A 21,036-nucleotide genomic window follows, 5' to 3' on the forward strand; every position below is an offset into this window, starting at 1 on the left:
ACTTCAACAATTACTTTCAAATTAACTAAATATTAATACTTTCATGAGGTGCTCGAGGTATTTATTTATTTTTCAGTAAGTAATCTATCTCTCCACATATCAGGTTGGAATTCAAATTTTATTCTGTTATCTGAAACATTTAATCATTTTCTTATACAATTTGAGAGGTTTAAGTCAAGCTGGTCTAGGAGGGAGCCCAAGGCCTTCTTTTTTGGGCTGAAAATAGCAGGACACTTTCTACAAGTATGTGTCCAACGTGGGCATGTAGGATAGGATATGCTGAAAAATGTGACTCATTAAGCAGTTTGAGCAGGATGGAGAGTGTTTGTTCTGTAAAAACCGTTTTATCAGTTCGAAACACACACAGGAATTCCGGTTTGGGATTGTCCGTCCAATTCCTGACTTCCACAGGAAGGCCAGCATAAAAAGCAACTGAAAAACGCCCAAAGGCATTTCATTTCTCTCCAGCCGGTTCACAGGGAGCATCGAGAAATTAACCGTGGGTTGTATCCTAATAAAAACTTTGGGATGAGTTTAAAAGAAATTGAAACTATGGAAGAGTTTGGTAAACCGCCCGTCAAGTGGTTGGGGCTAGTGTCTATGGCTGCAGCTCTTCATGAGACTTCAGGAGCCTCGTGCTACTTCAGAATCTGGGGGTAGGCACATTTTTTTCTGTCTAAGAAGCTGATAATACAGTATGTGCAAAAAACGTATTTATTGTACTTTTCATTAAGCGGAAGAGCATGGTAGGATATTTATAATTGTGATATTGTTATTGTTATCGTTACTTTAAATATCACTGTCAATCTCCTCCTGTTACGATGGCTACCTAACTCCGTGAGTCAATTAGCAATACTCTGTCAATAAATAGCGGTTTGTTACTATTTGTGGGACGCCGACAAACTCGAAAGGTGTCCTGCTGCTAACGTTAGCTGTTGTAGAACTGTTGTGATGTAAGGTCATAATTATATCCCCCATCTGACAGTCGTAACTAATCCCCTGTAGTTTTCTGTAAGAGTTTATTGGGTGTGTTGCATTGCAATCTCTTGCATTAGATTGAATACGCCTGTTCAGCTTTTACAATAAGCATATCTGCTTTTTGGTTTTCAGTTTTGTTATTAATATGCCTGAACCTGAACGCCCGCACCTCTCGGGGGCAGGTGCGACACTCCGTGCAGAGCAGGGAGGTCCACAGCGCCGGGAAGCTGCTACGCTCGTAGATACTGTACAAGCAGTACAGAACAGATACTGTACAAGTCCTCTCCGATGTTACAGAGAGGATTCGCTTTTGTTTAGCTATAAAAAAAACCGTACCCGAAGCTCCGTGGGCTACCCGTCGCCTATCATATAGCCTATAGCCAGTGAAGAGACATAAGACATGAGACATAAGAGAGCTGAAAAAAGAAATACTTTAAATAACTCACGTTTGCAGTTCATATTTTTGTGGAGTTGAGCTTTTTAGCTTTTTAACCTAAACTAACCTAAATATATTACATTATTGACAATGTTGACAGTGTTCACTGAGTATGCAATTATTACCGATTCTTGATGTGGTCTAACAACATGATACGCGCACCATAACCCTGTCTAGAGCGCTAATCAAAATACGGATAGTTTACCTTCGCTTGGGAATTGGCAAGTGAGACGTTACAGATGTCCAGATTTTTAAAAATATACCCTACGTTGCGATTATATCCGTAAAATAAGTGGTTTCTTCGGAACTTCAAACTCCGGGAACTACTGAAATCTTGATTTATAATGCTGGGGGAAGCACAAAATCAGGTGAAGTCCTGATTTTATTGCGTCACGATGGGTGTTTCCTTGACCTGTCGCTGTGGTCATGAGGCTTCCAGCTGGCTGGATGGTAGGAGGGCTGGATTCCCCCCCTGCGCGCTCTGACAGTTCTGCGAAAGCCGACAGAGAACAAACCTGCAACTTCGAAACAGCACAAAACGGGAGTACAAAAATCCAAAAGGAACATTAACTACAGTCGCTCCTTGGATTGAGTAGAAGGGAACACCGCATTTTAGGGTCATCTTTCCTTTGGAGCGGGTGACTTGAAAACATAAAGCATTTTTCTGGGAATTCCGCATTTTGGGTATATCGTGGGAGTCTATGTAGGCTACTTTGCCTCGCGTTGGAAACGTTGGTGAAATCAGAAAGATACTGCCAACATCACAACGCCGCTTTGGGCAAGTAAGTTTCTGAAGCATGTTTACATTGTGATTTGTCTGGCGGCATACTAACACATATATAGAGAGATGCGGTTGTGCATGGCCACACATCAGGTCAATTAAACAATCCCATGATGACGTGAAATGAGAAGGTCAAACATTACGAATACAGATACAGTTCCATAACTGTAATGATTTTGCCGCATATCAACAAAAAAAGTTGTCAGAAAAGATTTGCTGTACACAAATCTCTATTTTCGAAGAGCGTGTACTCCATTCATTCATTGTTGAATCCGGCATAGTACAACTAAAACTTACTCGCAAAAAGAGGATGGCGTATTTTAGGTATATATTTATTGTGAAATAGCGCTCTCTGTTGGCCACAGTTAGTCATGCACGCTTTCTTTTCCAGCACACGAGTTCCAGCAATGCACGCTGCTACGTAGCATACACGTAACAGTATAATTTGAAACGAGTTACTTTAAAACCGTAGATGTAACCGAATGTTTATGTAATGTAATGCTTGACGGAACCGTCTTGTACAGGACAATGGAGGGAAATTGTGGCTGTAGAAATACTGAGAAATTCCCAAACATTGAACATCTTGTAGTGAACAAGCGAGCGGCATTACATTGGGTTTGATTGACAGGGATAAACATAGCAGTTCCATATGTCAAAGTTTGAAGTGTTTATTATTTCATAGACTTCTCTGTTACCGATATTTTGAGCCAGAAGGATTAATCTTAGATTTAATCTAAGATTTAATGCTTAAAATAATTAATGAATGTCACACAGTGTTTCGTATTTTGCTTTATCGCTAGCCAAAAATAGCCTACTATTCCAAAGAAATGTGTTTTCTTGAAGTTTTATCATTGAGTTGAGGCAGCCGTGCTGTTAGTGTCATGACTGTTTCATCTGTTTCCATACTATGTTTAATGTTTTGAATAATCAGTGTTTTGTAATAATTGGATTGTGTTTACGATTTAATGCTGACAGTTCTTTGATAATGCAACAGTATTGGTTAGTTAACTTCTGTATCCAAGGGTGGATTGCAAATATCACTACTTTATTTATATCTCAAAGCTTTTTTATATTAAGATACTGGTTAATATATTAAGTACTAGAGAGGTCAGTGCTTTTGGTTTGTCTAGGCTTTATGCCTTTTCAGTCTTGCATCTTAGTCATTTTACAATGCCACTTAGAGCTGAGAATAAGTACTGTAATGTTCTGCTCTGATCTGCACTGCTTCAAGATATCTAATTGACTGACCCCTCCCACCCCGGGCTATGACCTCATCCTCTTGGTAACCCATGCATAGAAGTAGAGGTTACACGGGAGATTCTCTGCCTTCCACAGCAATCCTCACTACAGGAAGTGTAGGCTTTCACAAAAGGCTCCTCTTGGCTAATTTTATCCTCTTTCCCCTGCCTTTCGCACTGAACCCTGGAGAACGCACACGGCCAATTACCTCCGCCTTGTCAAAACAGCCACGACTTTTGTCCTCCCCTTGTCAGAGTACAAGTGTCCCCTGCTGAAAGAGGCCCTGAGACCGGGGGAGTCTGCCCGGCTTCACAAGCACGCATAATGGAACCCGATTCCACAGCCACCAGCAATTAGGCACAGATCCCCCGTGCCACACAGGGCTCTGTTCTCCAGCCCGTCCTGATAACTTTCCACAGACTTTACTCCACATAATTGCCTGTCAGCCTGGATATCTGTGTCTGATCTGGAGAGGGCTGTTTCCCTTGTGAGACACTCTCCTTTGGGAAAGGCTTTATTTGTTTGCAGTCCTTTCGGTGTGAGAGTCCTCTCCAACCGAAGGCAGAGGAACACTACCCAAGTCCTGGAACAATACCTGCTAATCCACTGCTCAATGGAGTAAAGGAGGTGGAGTGGAGGGCAGCCAAATCTTCCGTAATGGGTCAGGACTAAATTCAAATCAGAGACCACCTGCTCTACATTGTCAGCTAGTTTCGGGTCAGGATGGAGCCATCTATTTTTCTGTCTAAGCGAGAGGGAAAAGATGAGTAAGTTTATGGTGTAACATCATGCCTTTGATCCCGAGACACACCGTTATTGCATGTTCCCTGGCAGCTCATTCTCTGGGCCGTAAGGAGTATGATTCTGAATTCCCCCAAGGGCCGTCTGTATGTGTCAGCGGTAAAGCCGTCATTAGCTCCGCAGCCAGGTGTAATTAAAACAGGCATGAAAAGTCGGGCCTTTGCACAGGACGGCTATTAATCCCAATCTTGCTTTTGCTGTCGGAAAAGCGCGGCCCCGCTTGTTAAGAGTTAGCGGTGTTTCTAAACCTGCGCGTTTGCCTGGCGCTGTTCCAAGTTCCCCTTTCCCACCGACCCGCTGATGTTGAAAGCAGGAGGAGGAGAGGAGCACTGCGTTCACACTGGCTCATCCTGTGTGTGGGAGCCCATTCCTCTTCAGTCTTCACCTCCCACTCCCAGAGGAGCGGGGGGGGGGGGGGGGGGTGTGTTTTAAGAGCCCCGCCGCGTGGTGCTCAGCCACGGCCCCGCCGAGGCTGCCCCCAGCCAAGCCACAGAGCCGGTGCTGTGGTGATTTCTGAATGAACGCAAGCCGGAGGGGGGGCTGGGGGGAGGCTCCTGGTCGGCTCCAGGCAGCGGGCCAGCTGCAAATCAGAGAAACATGCAACCCGTCGGCCGGTGCTTGGCCTCGCCTTTGGGCTGAGGGGAGCGGGCGTGGGGTTCATGCAGGGGACTCCTGCAGCCTCCGACCTGGCTGCTTTTGGGGGCCCGGATTCTCTGCCCTGCCTTCATATGGTTCTGTTACTAGTCACAACAAGCAGACAGTGAGCCAGTGCACTTAGGATCTACCCTTTAGAGGAAGACACTGTAAACTGTTCCAGTGATGCAAGACTCCCCTTCATATGCATATTTTACAAGGCAGATAAATAAGATAGCAGCTGGAGAGATTTTTTCATTGAGAAACTGCTGTCTAGGGGTGGCAGTCAACCAAGTACTGTACCTCGCATGCTCCCAAGGGATGATCCCATGTCCTGAAAGCCCTTTATTTGAAAAAGCAACGGGGCACGTACTCCTTACAAATCAGTCATGTTTAATGACGAAGCAGCAGAGACCAACTATAACTTTATTTTGGAGTGCTCCCTTTGATCTAAAAAACACTCACCAGAAAGAAGAAAAAGTACATTTTCTTAGTGTCGGTTTACCCCCAGCTCTCTGGGGAGGTGAGACATGAATTCTGTAAATCTTATTTGCTGCATGGTCTTGGTGTTCGTTGTTTGTCCAGTGTTTTCATTTCTCAAATGACAGCGCTGTATGTGTGAGAAGGTTCTTGGCTTTAGGAGTGGTCATGTGTGAAACAGTACAGTTAGAACTGTAAAATATTTTCATGCTTCAGTGAAAGTTTTGTCCTTCTTCCATTTCAGATGTGAGGATGCAATTGTCTAGCACTGTGCAAAATCTGGCAACCCACAGTAGCAAATGTACACGTCAGTATTCCAGAGAGGGACATCAATGAACTGTAATGAACTGATAGCAACTCACAGACAGACAGCACAAGCGGAAGCACGCTGAAACGCAGCGGAGTAACTGTGTGAGCGAGTGAACTCAGGAGACGTTGTGAGCAGTTTGTGGGGGATGGGAGGACTTTTCATTTTCATTTTCCCTCTCCAGAGACAGTTTGATAGAGGGAGATCAATGTGCTCTCAACCATGAGCAATCGTGTCATTACACCTCTGCACGGAGCCAAAGCGGGTCAGGAGGTCAAATGAAATTGCCTGTAATCTCCGGGGACCTCTTCTCTAAACCTTGAGTAAACTGCCCATTAGCTCTGTGACGGTGCCACTTCCTGTGGCCCAGCGTAAGCCGGGCTCAGTGACTTATAAACGGCCCTCTAATGACTGACCATTACCCGAGAGCGGTTGGCTTTATGGCCGTCTGGATGGTGCTGGTTGTCAAGGCCTCTGCAGTGAGTTAATGTAGACCCTTCTGATGAGGTCAAGGCCTGTCTCTCCCTCCAAACAAACTGCACCGTCCGCCGTCTGAAACCAGCAGTGCATTTGTAGCAAGGGTAGTGAAAGGCAAGGAAAACAGACGGCCCCACCCCTCCAATCCCCTGCATCTTTACTGGGTCCTTTGTTTTGATTTTTACAGTTGCAAGTGCTCACCAGCCAATCTCATTCGAATCTGCATTTAACCTTTCATCACTTTGGAGTTGTTACAAGTAAATAAACAGATTAGTTAGTGTAAGCTGTTCAAGATGTGGGGCTGGTGGAAGGAGATGTTGACTTATGAGTCACTTTCCATAACAAAGTATGGTGCAAAATATACAGTGTATATATATATATAAATATATATATATATTTATACACACACACACACACACACACACACATACATATATATATATATATATATATATATATATTTATACACACATATGTGTATATATTCATTTCACTTCTCATTTCCAGTTGAGACTAATAGACGTCAGACTCCCACATTTTAAAAATATGAATGTCTCATTTGGTTTTTGCCTGGTGTCTGTTGCTTCTCTTGTCCTCTGGATGGATTGGCTGAGTTCTCTGTTATCCTCTGGGTTTTCACACAACTCTCTTGTGGCTCTTTTTCAGTTCAGCTCTTAAATGTGTTCTTTATCTCTGCCCCAGAGGTAATTACATACTTCTGGAATGTGGTGATACCATATGAGGGGAAAAAAGCTTTTTGGTTCAACTGGTCAGTTTGGAAAGTGTTGTATCCCTGACGCTTTCGTTAATGTATGCTCTCCCTGGATAAGGCGGTGAGAAACTGCTAGAGTACTCATCAGAGTCTTCCCTTTGACATGAGATGAGTGAGTCTCTGAGGATCCTGACTCTACTAAAGGCCTGGGCCAGTTTAGGTCAGGGAGTACCTGTCCCCCACAATGTCTCTCTGTTATACACTCGTTTGTTTCAATTGACCTGAGTCAATTGAATATAAACTCACTTGTAAGCACAACAGCACAGTGGTGATATCAGCATCACTAGCAGGTGAATCAGGTGACGTGTGGAGACATCAATAGCTGAGGTGATGAGTGCAGAGTATGAAATGAAAGGCAGAAAGCATCACGCCTGATGTCTGGGCTGCATGGTTCTTCTTGACGTCTTGGTCCTTCATTTTATTGACCCTCCATCTGTCTCTCCCTGCCTGGTTTCAGGTAGCCGAAGTCATCAGCTCCCAGTCCACGTGAGACGCAGGCCTGCCAGGGGGCGCAAACTCCGCTCTCCATCGCCCTGCCTGCCGCTCCCCCCTGTCTGCAGCGCGACCTGACCGAGACAGAGCGAGGGAACGAGTGAGGGAGAGATGTCCCGGCCGCTCCTCCTTCTCTGCTCCTCCCTGCTTGTTCTCCACGTGACGTGCACACCCCAGTACTACAGTCACCCCGGGTAACAGCCCCCGCCTCTGCTGCACACCACACCACACTGTGAGCCCCCCCACGCTAAGGGGCGCGTTCACAACCAGACCTCGCTTCCTTTCCTCGCTTCGCTTCCGTGGGAGCACGGCTCCATGTAAACCTTCCGCAATGGGTTGCAGAAATAAAAACTAATCCATGGCCAACATCGTCCACGGGGCTTGACACGTCCGGAAGTGATTGAACAAAATGGCTGACATGAATTGCCTTGTCAAATCGGGAGGATGCTCAGAGCGTTCTGTGCTCCCCCCACCCCTTATTCAGGTCCAGCTCTATGTGTCGGACTCCTTTCTGGCAATGTGTTTCAGATAAGTCAAATGGCTCCGTCTAGCCAGGTGAATGCTTGAAAGGTAATAAGGAGTAATTGCCATAATTTTCAGTCTGAAACCATGAGGGTTCCTGTCAGTTTAATTCCAATTGTGACCCCAGAAAATGGTTAATTTACTGCTGTTGGTTTTCCAGTGGTTAGGCATTTTTACTTGGCCTTGTGTGAGCGCATGCAGAACAAGCCTGTACAATGTAACAAGCACTGCTGAGTATTCACTTTATGCACATCAAAATGGGTAGGCTATAAAGTGAATGTTTACTCAACAGAGTTCAGAGGTTACTGTCTCAGTCACCCTAAAGCACCCTAAAGTGACGTTAAGTAAAAACTTTGACCCACCGCATAGTGACACATCCCGGATACTTAGTGCTGCTCGCCTGATGCTTGGGCTTTGATTCTACGTTTAACTAACACTGCCATTAGTTCTGGGTTAGAAATTGATGGTTAGTGAGGGGGTCCTGACGCCATCCTGCAGTGGAGTGCAGGAGATCACCTGGCTTGGATATGTAGGGTGTGTCCTAAACTGTGCTTCTGGGGGGGGCGGGTCTCGATGCAGGAGGCGGGTGTGTGGCAGAGATGTCCCCCATCACAGCAACGTCGTCCAATCAGAGTCCTTCATCCAGCCGATCCACAAGCCCTACATCACGCTCTGTCAGGGCCACCGCCTCTGCAGCACCTACAAGTAAGCACTCCCATCACCATGCGGTCAGCTGGTCAGACAGCATTGGGGCATGGGAGGATGGGGAAGAAGACAATGGGGTGGGCGTTCTCCCACAGGGATCTATAATTATAATGACATCATGGGTTTTGTAGGGGGATCTCGGCAGTGAGCGCTCTACGCAGAGACGGGAAGCCGTTTGTGACCACAGGCCTGTTTGTCTTGGCCAGCCCTCCATGTTTACAGCCCTTTGTGTTTATGATCCCCTGCCTCTCCCATGCACTGTGTGTCATACAGTGTAGCCATGCAGCAAACCCTTTCACCACACTGTGCAGTTCTCACTGCTTCGGGTCAGCCACTGACTGCGGGCTCCTGCCACTTTTGCCAGAATTTCTCAACCCTGGTGGACGGGGTTTCTGGGAAATCTCCTGCTGATGAATATGCCTGCTCATCCAAGAGGCTGCCAGGAAAAAAGTCAGTGGTACCTAGCCTGAGAAATCAGCAGAGCCTCTGAAAGAGCTTTTCACCATTCTGTATAACTTGCTCTCGCTCTCAGAGAGGCAGGGCAGAAACATGGCCCGCAGACCCGTCAGATTGTTGACAGTAGCACAACGTGCCTCTCTCTGTCGACAGGACGGTGTACAGAGTGTCCTACCGGCAGGTGAACCGAGTGGCCGCGGTATCACACTCATATCCAGAATGCTGTCCGGGGTGGAGGAGAGTCCACTCTCACAACTGTAACCAAGGTAAGGGCTTCCCTCACAGGTCCCAGAGCCTAAACAGGCCACAATGACTTTCAGACATTCACGAGGCACTGTGAAATGACAGATCATGCACGCTCAGGGCAGCATTCTTCTAAGGATCGAGCCAAAATGGCGAACACGGCAAACAGATGACAGGCACAGCTCATCCCTCTATCTTGCTCCTCATATCTTTCTCACCATCTTGATTCATTTACATTTACATTTTGTTGCTTAGCAGACTCCAGAAGTCAAGAACAAACAGCATCCAGCAAAATGACACAAAACGTTACACAAACAAGGAAACCATCGTCCACACACAAACAAGGCCAAGACCACAAATGCACACCTGGACCAACACAATATACCCAACAGGAGTGTACAATTCCAATACAATACCAGTGCATTCCCAGGTCTGTATGTTTGTATAACATTATACATACTCATACTGTTTGTTCACATACCCTGAACCTGACTCTGGTTCAGGTTTAAAACAATGGCAAAGAGATATTGATTTATGCATATTACAGGTTGTAGTTGTCTGGACACTGCTGTCCATTGTAGTCAGTTGGCAGGAGTAGTGTGTAGTGTGATTTTAACATCTCTCTCCACCTGCAGCGGTTTGTGCCCAGGCTTGTGTGAATGGAGGCACCTGCATGAGGCCCAATCACTGTGCCTGTCCCTTGGGCTGGATGGGACGACGCTGCCAAACAGGTAACCACCCTTTGCTGACAGACAGGAAAGATCAAATTCATTCTACTTCCCAGTTTACTGACCAAACTGAATTGAATCAATGATATCAGGGGTAGAAGAAGAATGTGCTTCACAACAGACATGTGTTATTCTATAAGAAGTGCTGGGCCCAAAAAAGTCATTCATCCAATAATAGCTGAAAAGGAAAAAAAGGTAGCACATTCCACAAATAAAGATGAAAATTATGGATTACTTACATTGTACTGCTCAGTCTTCATCAGAACATACTGTACATTTTCATCTTTATGTGCAGGATGCTCTACCTTGTTCTCTTTTGAGCTCTTTTGAGCTACCATTGGATAAATTTGGTCAATGCTTTCTTTCAGTGTGTATACGTGGATATGTTGTCTTTATTAGGACAGCCAAGGTAAACCACCAATGGCTGCATTCAGAAACAGTGTCCAATACTTTGGGCTAAACTGCTGCAAGATGAGACTTCTGACCAGTCCTCCATAGCATCAACTTGTGCTTACTATATTTTACTGTAAATATTGAAACCAAAGACCAGAGATTTAACCAAGTTACTGAGGTCTCTGAATTTCCAACATTAGCATATTTGTATAGACTTCTTTGTATTTGAACAGTGACTCAACTTACTAGCCGAAATGGGCAGCAGATGGAACAGATTGGTCTTGAGAATGTAATGTAAAGGGCTTTGGTTTTGCATGTCTGCTTTGCTGGGTAGTTGTCATGGTTCCCTTGGTGTCTGTTGAGATGTGTTTCCCTAGCGTGCTGTAACGCTCCCTCCCTCCTTCCCTCTGTCTGTCTCCCAGACATGGACGAGTGCAGTGGAGTGAACCACTGCTCCCAGTACTGCTTCAACACGGCGGGCAGCTACCGGTGCGGCTGCAGGGAGGGGTACCGCCTGGCTGGGGACGGGCGCTCCTGCGAGACCCTTCCGCCGCCTCCCACGCAGACCAGCCAGCCCAAACCAGCCGATCTCCCCCCCTCCCACAGCGATGCAGGTACAGAAGCCACCCCTCTGCCCTTTCAGTTGCAATAGCCGATGACAGAGTAGTTCACAGGCCATTCAGAGAATGAGTTTCCACAAAAGAGGAGCAGGGAGACACCCGAAATGTTTTCCGTGCTCTGTCGGAGCTGTCTCCTCATAAACCTCCAGGCTGCCCTGTCCAGACCGCAGGGGTTAGCCACTGACTGAATGATTGCTGTTAAGTGCCACTTATCTGAGGGACGGGGAGGAAGGAAAACCGCGAGGCTGCTATAAAGCGCCACTGAGCCCGTGCCAGCGAGCGCTGCAGTGTGTGAATACCAGGGCCAGGCCGGAGGGAGAGCTGCGTCCGTTTCCCAGCCTCTCTCTCTTCCCCTCCATGGGATCCCGCTGTGAGACAGCACGTTTGGCTGCGCTCTCCGGGGCTTTCCTGCTCGCATGACTGCCAGTGGCACACAGAGGGAAGCAGACGTGACCAGCATCCCCACCCAAGCATCCCCTGTGCCACCGGGTCTTCACGGCAATACCGTCTCGGGGCAGGTCACCTGGTCAACTACAGATTAAAATATCAATAATTGTTCAAATCTGAAACATGATCAAACACACGAGCGGTCCCTGCAGCTGTTGTTGTGACCCACAGGTTGGTGAGTGGGCTTTAGATACTCCCCAGGAGATCCGAGATCCCCAACCCTATAATGAGCCTTAAGAGATTATGATGGGGGGGGAATAGCCCCTTCTACAAAAGACATATGTAACTGAAAAAGCACACACCTGTCACCCATCACATCCGAGGGTCATTTACTGGGCAAAAACACACCTGGTTGTTCTAATGTCAACATGTTCTCCAATGACTGTTGTCAGGGCCTTGAAAAGAGAGAGGTTTTGTGTCTGTACGTGCTTGTGTGAGTGTTTTAGCTACAGCGCCCCCCGCTGGAGAGAAGAGGACATGACTGCCACCAGTTGCACGGTCCATTATTACTTTTGGTACGCGCTATGCCACTCACAACTCGTACCGTGAGTAATAATGCACTGTGGCTGGTAAAGTCAACAAAGGGATCACACAAGCTCAGGTACCCCAAAAATGAGCCACTCTATTCGTCTTGGGTGCTGGGCAGGGCTCCTTCACTCAGTGTCCTGTGGAGTCCTTCAGCACGTGTGTTCCTGAGAGCACATGTTTGCTGGCTCCCGTGTCTGCTAGTTCTTGGTGCTCTTGCTGGCCAAGGCATAGCTCAGGATGATGTCATCTTCATTTCTGCTCTTCAATAGCCTTAATCTACAGCAATTTTTCAAACTGAGAATTTGAACCTCGCAAATACTCTCCCAACTCCCATATACCTACTCTTTACTTTCAGTTAGAGGGATTTGGACAAAGCGTTTTCTCCCAGGGTCCTACTGTAGTCAGAACTTGAACCCACGACCCCCACCCCAACACCCCCCCATGTCAGTGCGATGCAGCAGCTTAACTGTTTCAGCTTGCCGCAAGTTATTTGTTAGATCCAGAGGTTTGGGAAGGTGCTCGCAGATATGACTGTTTAGCGTATCCTGGCAACAGGGGGAAAATAACCCCACAGTTCAGGGTGCTGGACGGAGCACAAGGAAATTCCTGCCTGAGTACTAGCATGAGCTCTCTCTCCGCTCCACACTGGAGCTGCGCTGACCCCACAGAGGTTTTCAGTTTCTCACACATGACAAACCCCTTAAGTCATACTGAGAGAGCTTTTTTCAGTCTGTCCCGGCCGCTTACTCAGGCTGTTTGCTGTATCAGCAGAAAAGCAGAAGATAATTAATCTCCTAATTTGTTTGTGAGACTGACATTGAATAGGTCTGTGAAGACACAGCTGTGGAGGGGACCATCATTGCAGAGTAACTAAAAATGAAAGGTTAGCGATTTGTTTGTGGATGTTTCTCTCACCATAAACATAGCAGAATTGCACTGTCTATAGCTACAGTATTTAAACATACTTCTATAAGTTCTAGGATGAGATTATGCAGTCTGTAATAAATCACACATGTGCTGTAAATGATACATATACAGTGTTCAATGCAGTCTACTTGATGCAATATGAGATTTAATTGTAAACACATTTTTAATTAATGGAGGAAATAAGATCATTTGAGCTGATGAGTTCTGCCTAAACACAGGAGCAAGAGTAACTACATTCAGACTGAGGTTTACTATAACAGTCTGAAGTGATCTGCCTCATTATACTGGATTGGTTGGACTGGTTCTGTTTTATCCTTGAATCTCATGTTCAGGTTTTAGGAGCAAACTGCTGTTTTGGTCAGTTCTCAGCTCTCAGCATTAGATCAGCAGATGCTTGTGGATGAAGGAAAACTCCATTGCGCATGACCATCATGCCTCCAAAAACACTGCTCTGTTTCGGATAGAGAACATGCAACAGTTCATTTCTGTAGCTAAGGAGACAATGACTCTATTTTTGTATGCCAGATGAAGCAGGTTGCTGTGTAAGGGAAGCTGGCGAGAGAGCGTAGTGAGATACTTCAGATATAAAAGCCCACTCTGGCCCTCTCCTCTGCGATTGGAAGGCTTTCTCTTGGCTGAGGAGCCTTGTTCCCATTCCAACCTCATCTGCTGGGGGTCAGCATGCCTCCCCCTAACTCCCCCCACCTCACTCACGTCTTACTAACAGCCAACATCTGGGAAAGATCTGAACACTGAGAACAGATTTCCATGACCTGCATTAGGGTCCACAACATGACCAAACACTGGCCCTGCAAGGCTGCACAGGGAGCGGGGACAGCCAGTGGCATGTGGGACCCAGCCAGAGGCCCTGCCTCAGACCTGACATGGGGCTGCGTGTTTAGAGAAAGTGTGATGGACTGTTTTTCTATTTATGACACTGTGCATTTGCCTTCTCTTTCCCATAATTCTGGGCGCTCTGTGGCCAGTGCCATGGAATATTTTGCCAGGGTTACCCTTGCGCTTTAAATTCCCCTGACTCCTCGGACGGAGGGCTTGGGGACTCCAGCTTGCCATTAATCATAGTGCGATGGAATGCTCGAGCAGCCATCTCGGGGCGATTCTCGAGTTCCGTCCTCCACACTTTTCCATGCCTCCCGTAGCTAAGCGGGAGACGCTGTCTGAGAATGCCATGGAGACTGACGAGGCTGTGCTGTGTGTTGTGTTTTACAAGGGGCACGACCGGGAGCCACAGAGAACATGACGGAGGAGGTTCAGAACCTGAAGAACCGAGTAGAGCTGTTAGAACAGGTACGTCTGAACTGGCTGTGGCTGCTCAGTACGCCTCCAAACAGAGTCTCACCACAGCACTCTCAGAGCCGGTGAAACGCCCCTACGCATTCTCATAAGCACTGCTGACATTTTATCAACAATTAACATCTGTTTCTAAAAAACAGTCCTGCTTTAAAATGTCACACACCTATAAGTTCTATTAGTTTTATGTAGTGTAAGTATAATTTCAATGTTTGTTTTTTTTTGACTGATTTATTTTGTGAGTAAAATGCAGGTACTGGAATGCTTTATGAATAATGGCCCATGTCCTGAGCATGGGGCATTTATTGCCTTGTGAAAAGTTATGTGGAGCTGTAAGCTGTAGAGGATTCCTTCCCCAGTGATAATTTTAAAGTGCAACTTTCCCTGCATGTTAGAAATGCAGAAATTCTGGTAGTGCTTCTCCCAGTTTTTAATAGTTTCACTGGTCCCATTTCAGTTTTGATAGGCTGGCAGCTGTGCTTATATGGGCATGCTCTCAGTCATATTCATGAGGGTCTGAGATAAGTCGAAGCATGTTTTCTGGAAGTTTCCGATGGAAGTGAGGCTTGTGTGTCTCATAGGTACCAAATGAGCACAGTTGTCCACACCTTGACACTCAGGCAGGCAGACAGAAAGACAGCCGCCTGTCAGATGGAAGCACAGGGCTTCTATGTTGTGAGAATATCCACCACAGTATCTGCTCTCTATAAATACACTATTGATTCAGCACGCTCAGTGGCGATCACAACACATCACCTTTCGGGTATCGACCTCAGATTTTGGGGTGCGAGGAGTCTCACCTTCACGCTGTGGCCTGTGTGTCCCTGCAGAAGCTGCAGTTGGCCCTAGCGCCCGTCAGCAGCCTCTTCCCGATGTCTCTGGATGAAGGCGTGGCCGAGAGGACGAGCTTCCTCACTCACTCCATCCAGCAGCTGGACCGCATCGACTCGCTGAGCGAGCAGGTCGGCTTCCTGGAGGAGCGCCTCGGGACCTGTGAGTGTCCGTCTGTGTGCCTGACTCCATCCTCTGTGAACATTTATCAGTCTGCTGTCTGAACATGTCTCTATCCCCCTTTTTTTTCCGCCAAGTGGCCGTCACGCACTCTCCGTGGACACCAATGTTTTTATGCCTTTACAAGCTGCGCCTGTTCTGCGCCATTTCTGTCCTCATCTTTTTTTTTTCTTGGAGGGGGGATTGACCTGACTTTTATACTGTCTGTCACACTGGGAGTGAAAGAAGCGTGTTGTTCCAGCTGCGTTTGCATAAGTTAAAAAGCATCTCGAGCAATAGCCAAAGTGGTTTTCAGAGAGCATCAAGAGCATTGTCTCCCTTCAAAGACTAAGGACTTTGTTCACACTGAAACTTGTGCAAGTACTGTTACAAACAGTTCTGCATAAGTGTCAGTCCGAATGACTTCCACTTAGCTGGAGAGGGAAGAGGGGGAGTTACATATTTGGCCATGTTAGAATGTCTGATACTGCCCTCTGTCAGCACAGCCATGACTCCCCCACTCTGTCTCTGTGTTTCCAAGCCCAGTCTGACAGTACTAGTCACAGAAGTCAGGTCTTAACCCCTTTCCCTTTACTAAATGAATTTGTCATTAAGTTTCCGAAAATAATAATCAGTGAAGCCCTTTTCCATTATCTGTGCAGGGCAGGCTATAGTTATTGAAACTTGACACAACCAGCAATTCGCTAAGATATACACTGTCTAACACTGTTGCATATCTGAGCCTGACAATAGTGGAGGGTGGTGGTATGTTTAAGTTAGGCACTAGCAGGGAGTGGTAGTTTTGATACTGGATCATGGGACTGAAGTTTGCAGGACTGAATTTTGGGAGATTTTGGCTGTTGTTCCCTACAGCAGGACGTTTTACCTACTGTAAATGGTCCAGTTAAAATGCAGCTGTTAAATGGGTCAGAGCACTGTACTTGGCTAAGAGAATAAATAATGTTCTATAGTGATGTCTTCTCTGCTGTTTTCACTCCAGGCTCCTGCAGAGACAATTAGACACACAAGACCAAGGTTGGGTTTCTGTCTGCATTCAGGTCTTTTCCAGCACGGATCGTCAAATCCGAGTCGCCTATCCCTGCAGTTTTACAACCCCTGATGGAAGACGTAAATTCCTAATACCACTCGTGTTTGTCAGAGAATGAATAATAAGAAGCAAGTCAAGGTCCTGTCTGAGCAAAATCTTAGCTTTTCCCCTCGAGCTGATTAAAACGGCCTGTAATCTGTATTTATTTTTTTTTTTGTTCAACATGCACTCGTTTTTTTTTTTTTTTAAAGATGGTGTTGATGATGATGCTGCAAATGTAACCCCGCCAGATTAGGAAAGTGACACCAGATCTGGTTTTGTCCTGTATTGTGAATTACCCCTCCCTAAGCTGTCCCGTGTGAATTGGACTTTTGTTTAGCAAGGTGGTGCGGGATGGGGGACCAGACTGGACCCAGTATTGCTCTCTGTTTCAGTGTCTTCAGTGTTTGTACTCTGCTATTTTTCTGCAGCTGGCTCTTTGTCCAAATCAAACATGGTCTTAAGAGCAAACCTGGATGTCTGTATTTATGTATTTAAGTTATAATTTCATGTGCTTGTGTAGACGTGATAGATGAATTGCGGCCGTCTTTTTGTAATAAAAACAAATTTGCCAGAAAAGCGCAAAACCTCCCCCTGTGAGTTCCTTTAATGAATTCCGTATTGGTTTAGACAGCTAAAGAAAAATCTGCCGCATTTAAAACAACACGGACATATAATAAGCCAAATGACTTACTGTACTGATATTTTAAGGTAATCCCAGCAGAGGATCATTTGAAGCACATTAGTCTTCTAATTAAAACAGCATGTGCAGGAAAAGAAGCAAACACAGAAAAAGTAGAACTCCACATTCCCATAGGAAAAATGAACTTTATTTTTTCAAGGCATTCTTAAACAGGTTTAGCCAGATTCTGTGAAATCAAGACCATTACATCTTCAATATAACCAGATACTACTATGGGTTTGATACATCACGTATGTGTGCTGTGTATGTACATGTACACATATTGGACCATACACACACAAGCCTCTGCTGTATTAGAAAAGCAGACATTTCTGACTGTTTGTCTAAAGCTACCACAAAGTCTACACTTTTAATAGCTTTGGTGAAATTCATAGAGTATTTTTGTAAATCTGACAAATTTCCAATACATTCTTTGTTTTCTTTTACTTTACCTCCCTATGAATAGAAAAAAAATGGAAAGTGCTTTTACTGTTTTTATTTTCCAGAAACAAACCACATTAAATCTAATTTTGCAGACAGCCAAGCTGACCTTTTAGTCTTTTGTGCACGGTCATATGATTTGTATTCAAATTTGTAGGCAAATGTGTCCATAGCAATGAGGTAGGCAAAACACTAATCACCGGAAGTTTCCAACAAGGAGTTGCACCACAGAGACAAGAACTTCTGCACATCACTGATTGTTTCAAGAACTAAATCAAGGACAGCCACTAGTAGCTAAAATGAATGATTTCGTAAGGGTTCACCAAGATTCAACCAGCTGAAATAGTTAAACGTTACTAATAAATAGCTACTTAATGACACCACAAATCATTTCCTCTTGTCTTCTAGGTAAAAATGACTAACTCCAGGACTTACGCTTTGGCAATGCAAATTTTTTTGTGTACTGAGCAAAATAAATACAAACAGCTAAATCTGATAGTTAGCCACATCTTTCACATGCCACACAAGCTAGTTACAGTATCTTAAGCTATATAATTACGTCTTACTCAGCCCAATTTACTCTGAAACAAACTACCTTACGGACAGACCAAAAGCACAATCAGGAACCCATCTTCAGCTTGATCATGTGTCTACTTTAATACACATGTGCATGGGTTTCGAATTCAGCCTTGAGTTAAGCCATCGCTAAAGACGGTAATAAAAATAGTAAATTAGATTCAAATACACATATTTATTTTATGAAACCAAAATAGAGGAATTTATTCAATATGGTCAATGACAAATCAACTCCTAATCTGAGGCAAAAAGAAAAAGTTACATTTTACTGAGCACAGCCATTCCTTGAGTAATACTTTCTCTGTGTTACATCACATAGAAAAATAAAGTGTCATATTCATGTTCCTGTGACTCAACTCGTGCTTAACGCTGATCAGTATGTTTTGCCCACTTTGATGGTAATGAAGATCTTAATCGCATCGAACAAACCCATGATATCCATCCAACACCTGGTGCCACAGCCTTCACTGGCATGCCAGAGCACATTGACACTATCATTGTCTCTCTAACAACAAGCTCTGGTTCACAACTCCTTCTGCTGCAGCAGGACAATGTTAGCTGTAAGCTCTCAAAAGCTAAACAAAACATAACCCTTTTTGGTGTGCGCAGAAATCGGAAAATACAATTACAGGTCATTCACTTCTTTCATCCCAAATATGTATAAATTAAAATATGTTATTATTGGTGAGTGTTGAAAGCATAGGTTACACTAAACTTCATTCAGTTTTATTACAGTTAGAACACAATACAGTTGTCGCAATTAACAATTCCAATTTCTGTGAGGAATCTGAAAACTTAAAAAAAGGTAGTTACCCCCACTTCACCAAATGGATTGTTGTAAAAATAAAAAACAAAAAAACAAAATAGGTTTAGTATTAAACTGCATTTAACAAAAGATGGCTTATGGTGTGTAGCTAAAATGTGTAAAAAGGCTCATTTGAAATGTCATAGACTTCCTTAAATTTTTAAAACTGAGAAACATTCATTTAAAGAGGATTTTTGTAAAGTGGTGTTTTTTCTATGACGAACATATTGCTAAAACTCCAAGAAACCTTCTAATTTGGATAGTAGTCAGAGTATTATAAATAATTTTTATTTTAAATAAATATTGAATTTTTTTCCCAACAGACTACCTTTCAAATGCACCATTATATTTGTTTGGTTATATTTCCTATTTTAGTTTTATAGTGTATTGACCACAATAAGACAGATAACCAAGTATCAAAAAGAACACATTTTGAAAACATTCCCTTGTGGCGGGTTGATCTCTTTCCCTCATTGCATAAAAGGTCACATCTCCTTTGTAACTTAAAACCTTTCTGCCATGTGTTTCTGTCTTTTACTTATTAATGGATTTGACTTATTTGGTGATGTGGTTCCTCTCACCTGTTCCTTTGATCAGGGCTGGGGTTCAGTAGCTGTAATGACATCTGATTAAACAGATCCAGTGCACAGGTCAAAAACGTTATGACCTATCGCCTTCGGTTTCTGACACCGGGTTGAAGAGAATTGAAATGAACTTCACTAAATGTTGGATTCCTTAATAGACGGGAATCTGTGCCAAGACCGCGAATGCATGGATAGTGTTGGCTTCTCTGTTAGCTCCACCCCCACAGCTCACACTCACAACACTTCCCAAAAGTATTGTTTTAATAGCAGGAAGGAACCGTTAGCGAAATGAACAGGGCTTATTGTCACTGCTGGAAACCCAAGTTTAACAGAGACAAAAAAGAATGATTTCCACAGCCCGGGGAAGCAGACTCTCACCTTTTCAGTCACTGGGGAAAAGCTAAACAGCAGTAACAAGACTGCTTTACTTTAACCAATGAAAACCAATAAATGAAAAGATCGTGCTTCAACCATTGTTGTTTTACACTGAAGCATCAGTATCTAAAGGCTAGACATGGCACAAGAGGAAGCTTGCACTTTGGAGTGGTAAGACTGGTACAGTGGACACTGCACTTATTGAACTTTCTTTTGACACTTGTAAGCGGGTTTATGGTTGGGGCTCTATTAAGGAGAGGGAAACAAAAGCATGACTAAGTTAAAAAAAAAAACACCAGATATATAAATAAATCTAGAAGTACACAGCCTGGAAACACTTGCTTTAAGTTACATGCAGAATCTTGCAAGATTGTTGGAAAACATCATTGTGGTACACAAACTATGCACAATATTGGAATAAACTAGCCCTGATAATGGTCGCTTTTTTCCAGTATGGTTTGGCTTAATATGTCCATATTGATCGTTCAGTTGGACTGCTTTCGTAACATAGAATGGATATAGCAGACTGACATGTCAAAAAGTTGCTGGTTGGCTTTTTTTCACCTTTAACCCCCCATACTTCACCCCCCCTCCTCTCTCTTCCTCCTATCGAACACACTCCTGTTCTCTGTTCAAAGTCAAGAAACTCTGGAATGTTGTCAGCTGTGGAGGGTGGGGCGCACTCAAGAGGATGGTGTGTGTGTGTGTGTGTGTGTGTGTGTGAGAATGTTGAGGGGACGACTGCATAAGGCGCAAAAAAGAAAGAAAACACAAATATACACTGACATTTACAACTCAAAACTAAGGCAGGGTAGATCTGGCTAGGAATGAGAACCTTGAACTATGATGGGGAAAAGCAAAAGCACGACCATTGACGGACCAAATAAAACAAACTTGGACCGAGCGGTCCAAAGGCATGCATGATGAACGCACATCCATAAAGAGTCCTGGAGTCAGGACAGGGGGCCCCCCCACCCGGCTGACCGGGGCCCGACAAGCAATAGGATTCCTCTGGAAAGGGTTTGTACAGGACAGGGCTGACTGGAGGACCGGACCCGACCAGGCTCACAGGGAGAGACAGTGGCTGAAATCTGGAGTGTGAGACCCAGTGCTTCAAACCTCCTCCCGATAACCCTGAACGTACCCCCACCCCCACCCCCACCCCCTCCAAACTCTCAGAGTCCACTGAAAGACCCAACAGGAATGGCTGAAGCGTGGCC

The 21,036-nt window shown here is 44.9% G+C and overlaps 1 protein-coding gene across 6 annotated transcripts; it reads left to right on the top strand.

The window, feature by feature from the left end:
* Positions 1–474: 474 nt before the first annotated feature.
* egfl7 (EGF-like-domain, multiple 7) lies at positions 475–16,931 on the top strand. 6 transcript variants are annotated; one of them, XM_036529153.1, is made up of 9 exons: positions 475–656; positions 7,362–7,590; positions 8,498–8,623; positions 9,233–9,345; positions 9,958–10,053; positions 10,866–11,057; positions 14,197–14,273; positions 15,107–15,269; positions 16,267–16,931. In XM_036529153.1, the coding sequence occupies exons 2-9, from the start codon at positions 7,508–7,510 to the stop codon at positions 16,284–16,286; spliced, it is 870 nt and encodes a 289-aa protein (XP_036385046.1). In that variant the 5' UTR covers positions 475–656; positions 7,362–7,507; the 3' UTR covers positions 16,287–16,931. The 6 variants fall into 6 exon arrangements, with proteins under 6 accessions (XP_036385046.1, XP_036385043.1, XP_036385045.1 ...); XM_036529150.1 differs by lacking the exon at positions 16,267–16,931 and adding an exon at positions 9,578–9,752 and having other exon boundaries at positions 15,107–15,245; XM_036529152.1 differs by lacking the exon at positions 16,267–16,931 and having other exon boundaries at positions 15,107–15,504.
* The last annotated feature ends 4,105 nt before the right edge of the window (positions 16,932–21,036 follow it).

The sequence above is a fragment of the Megalops cyprinoides genome, chromosome 5 (assembly GCF_013368585.1).
Source record: "Megalops cyprinoides isolate fMegCyp1 chromosome 5, fMegCyp1.pri, whole genome shotgun sequence".
Classification (NCBI taxonomy): Eukaryota; Metazoa; Chordata; class Actinopteri; order Elopiformes; family Megalopidae; genus Megalops; species Megalops cyprinoides.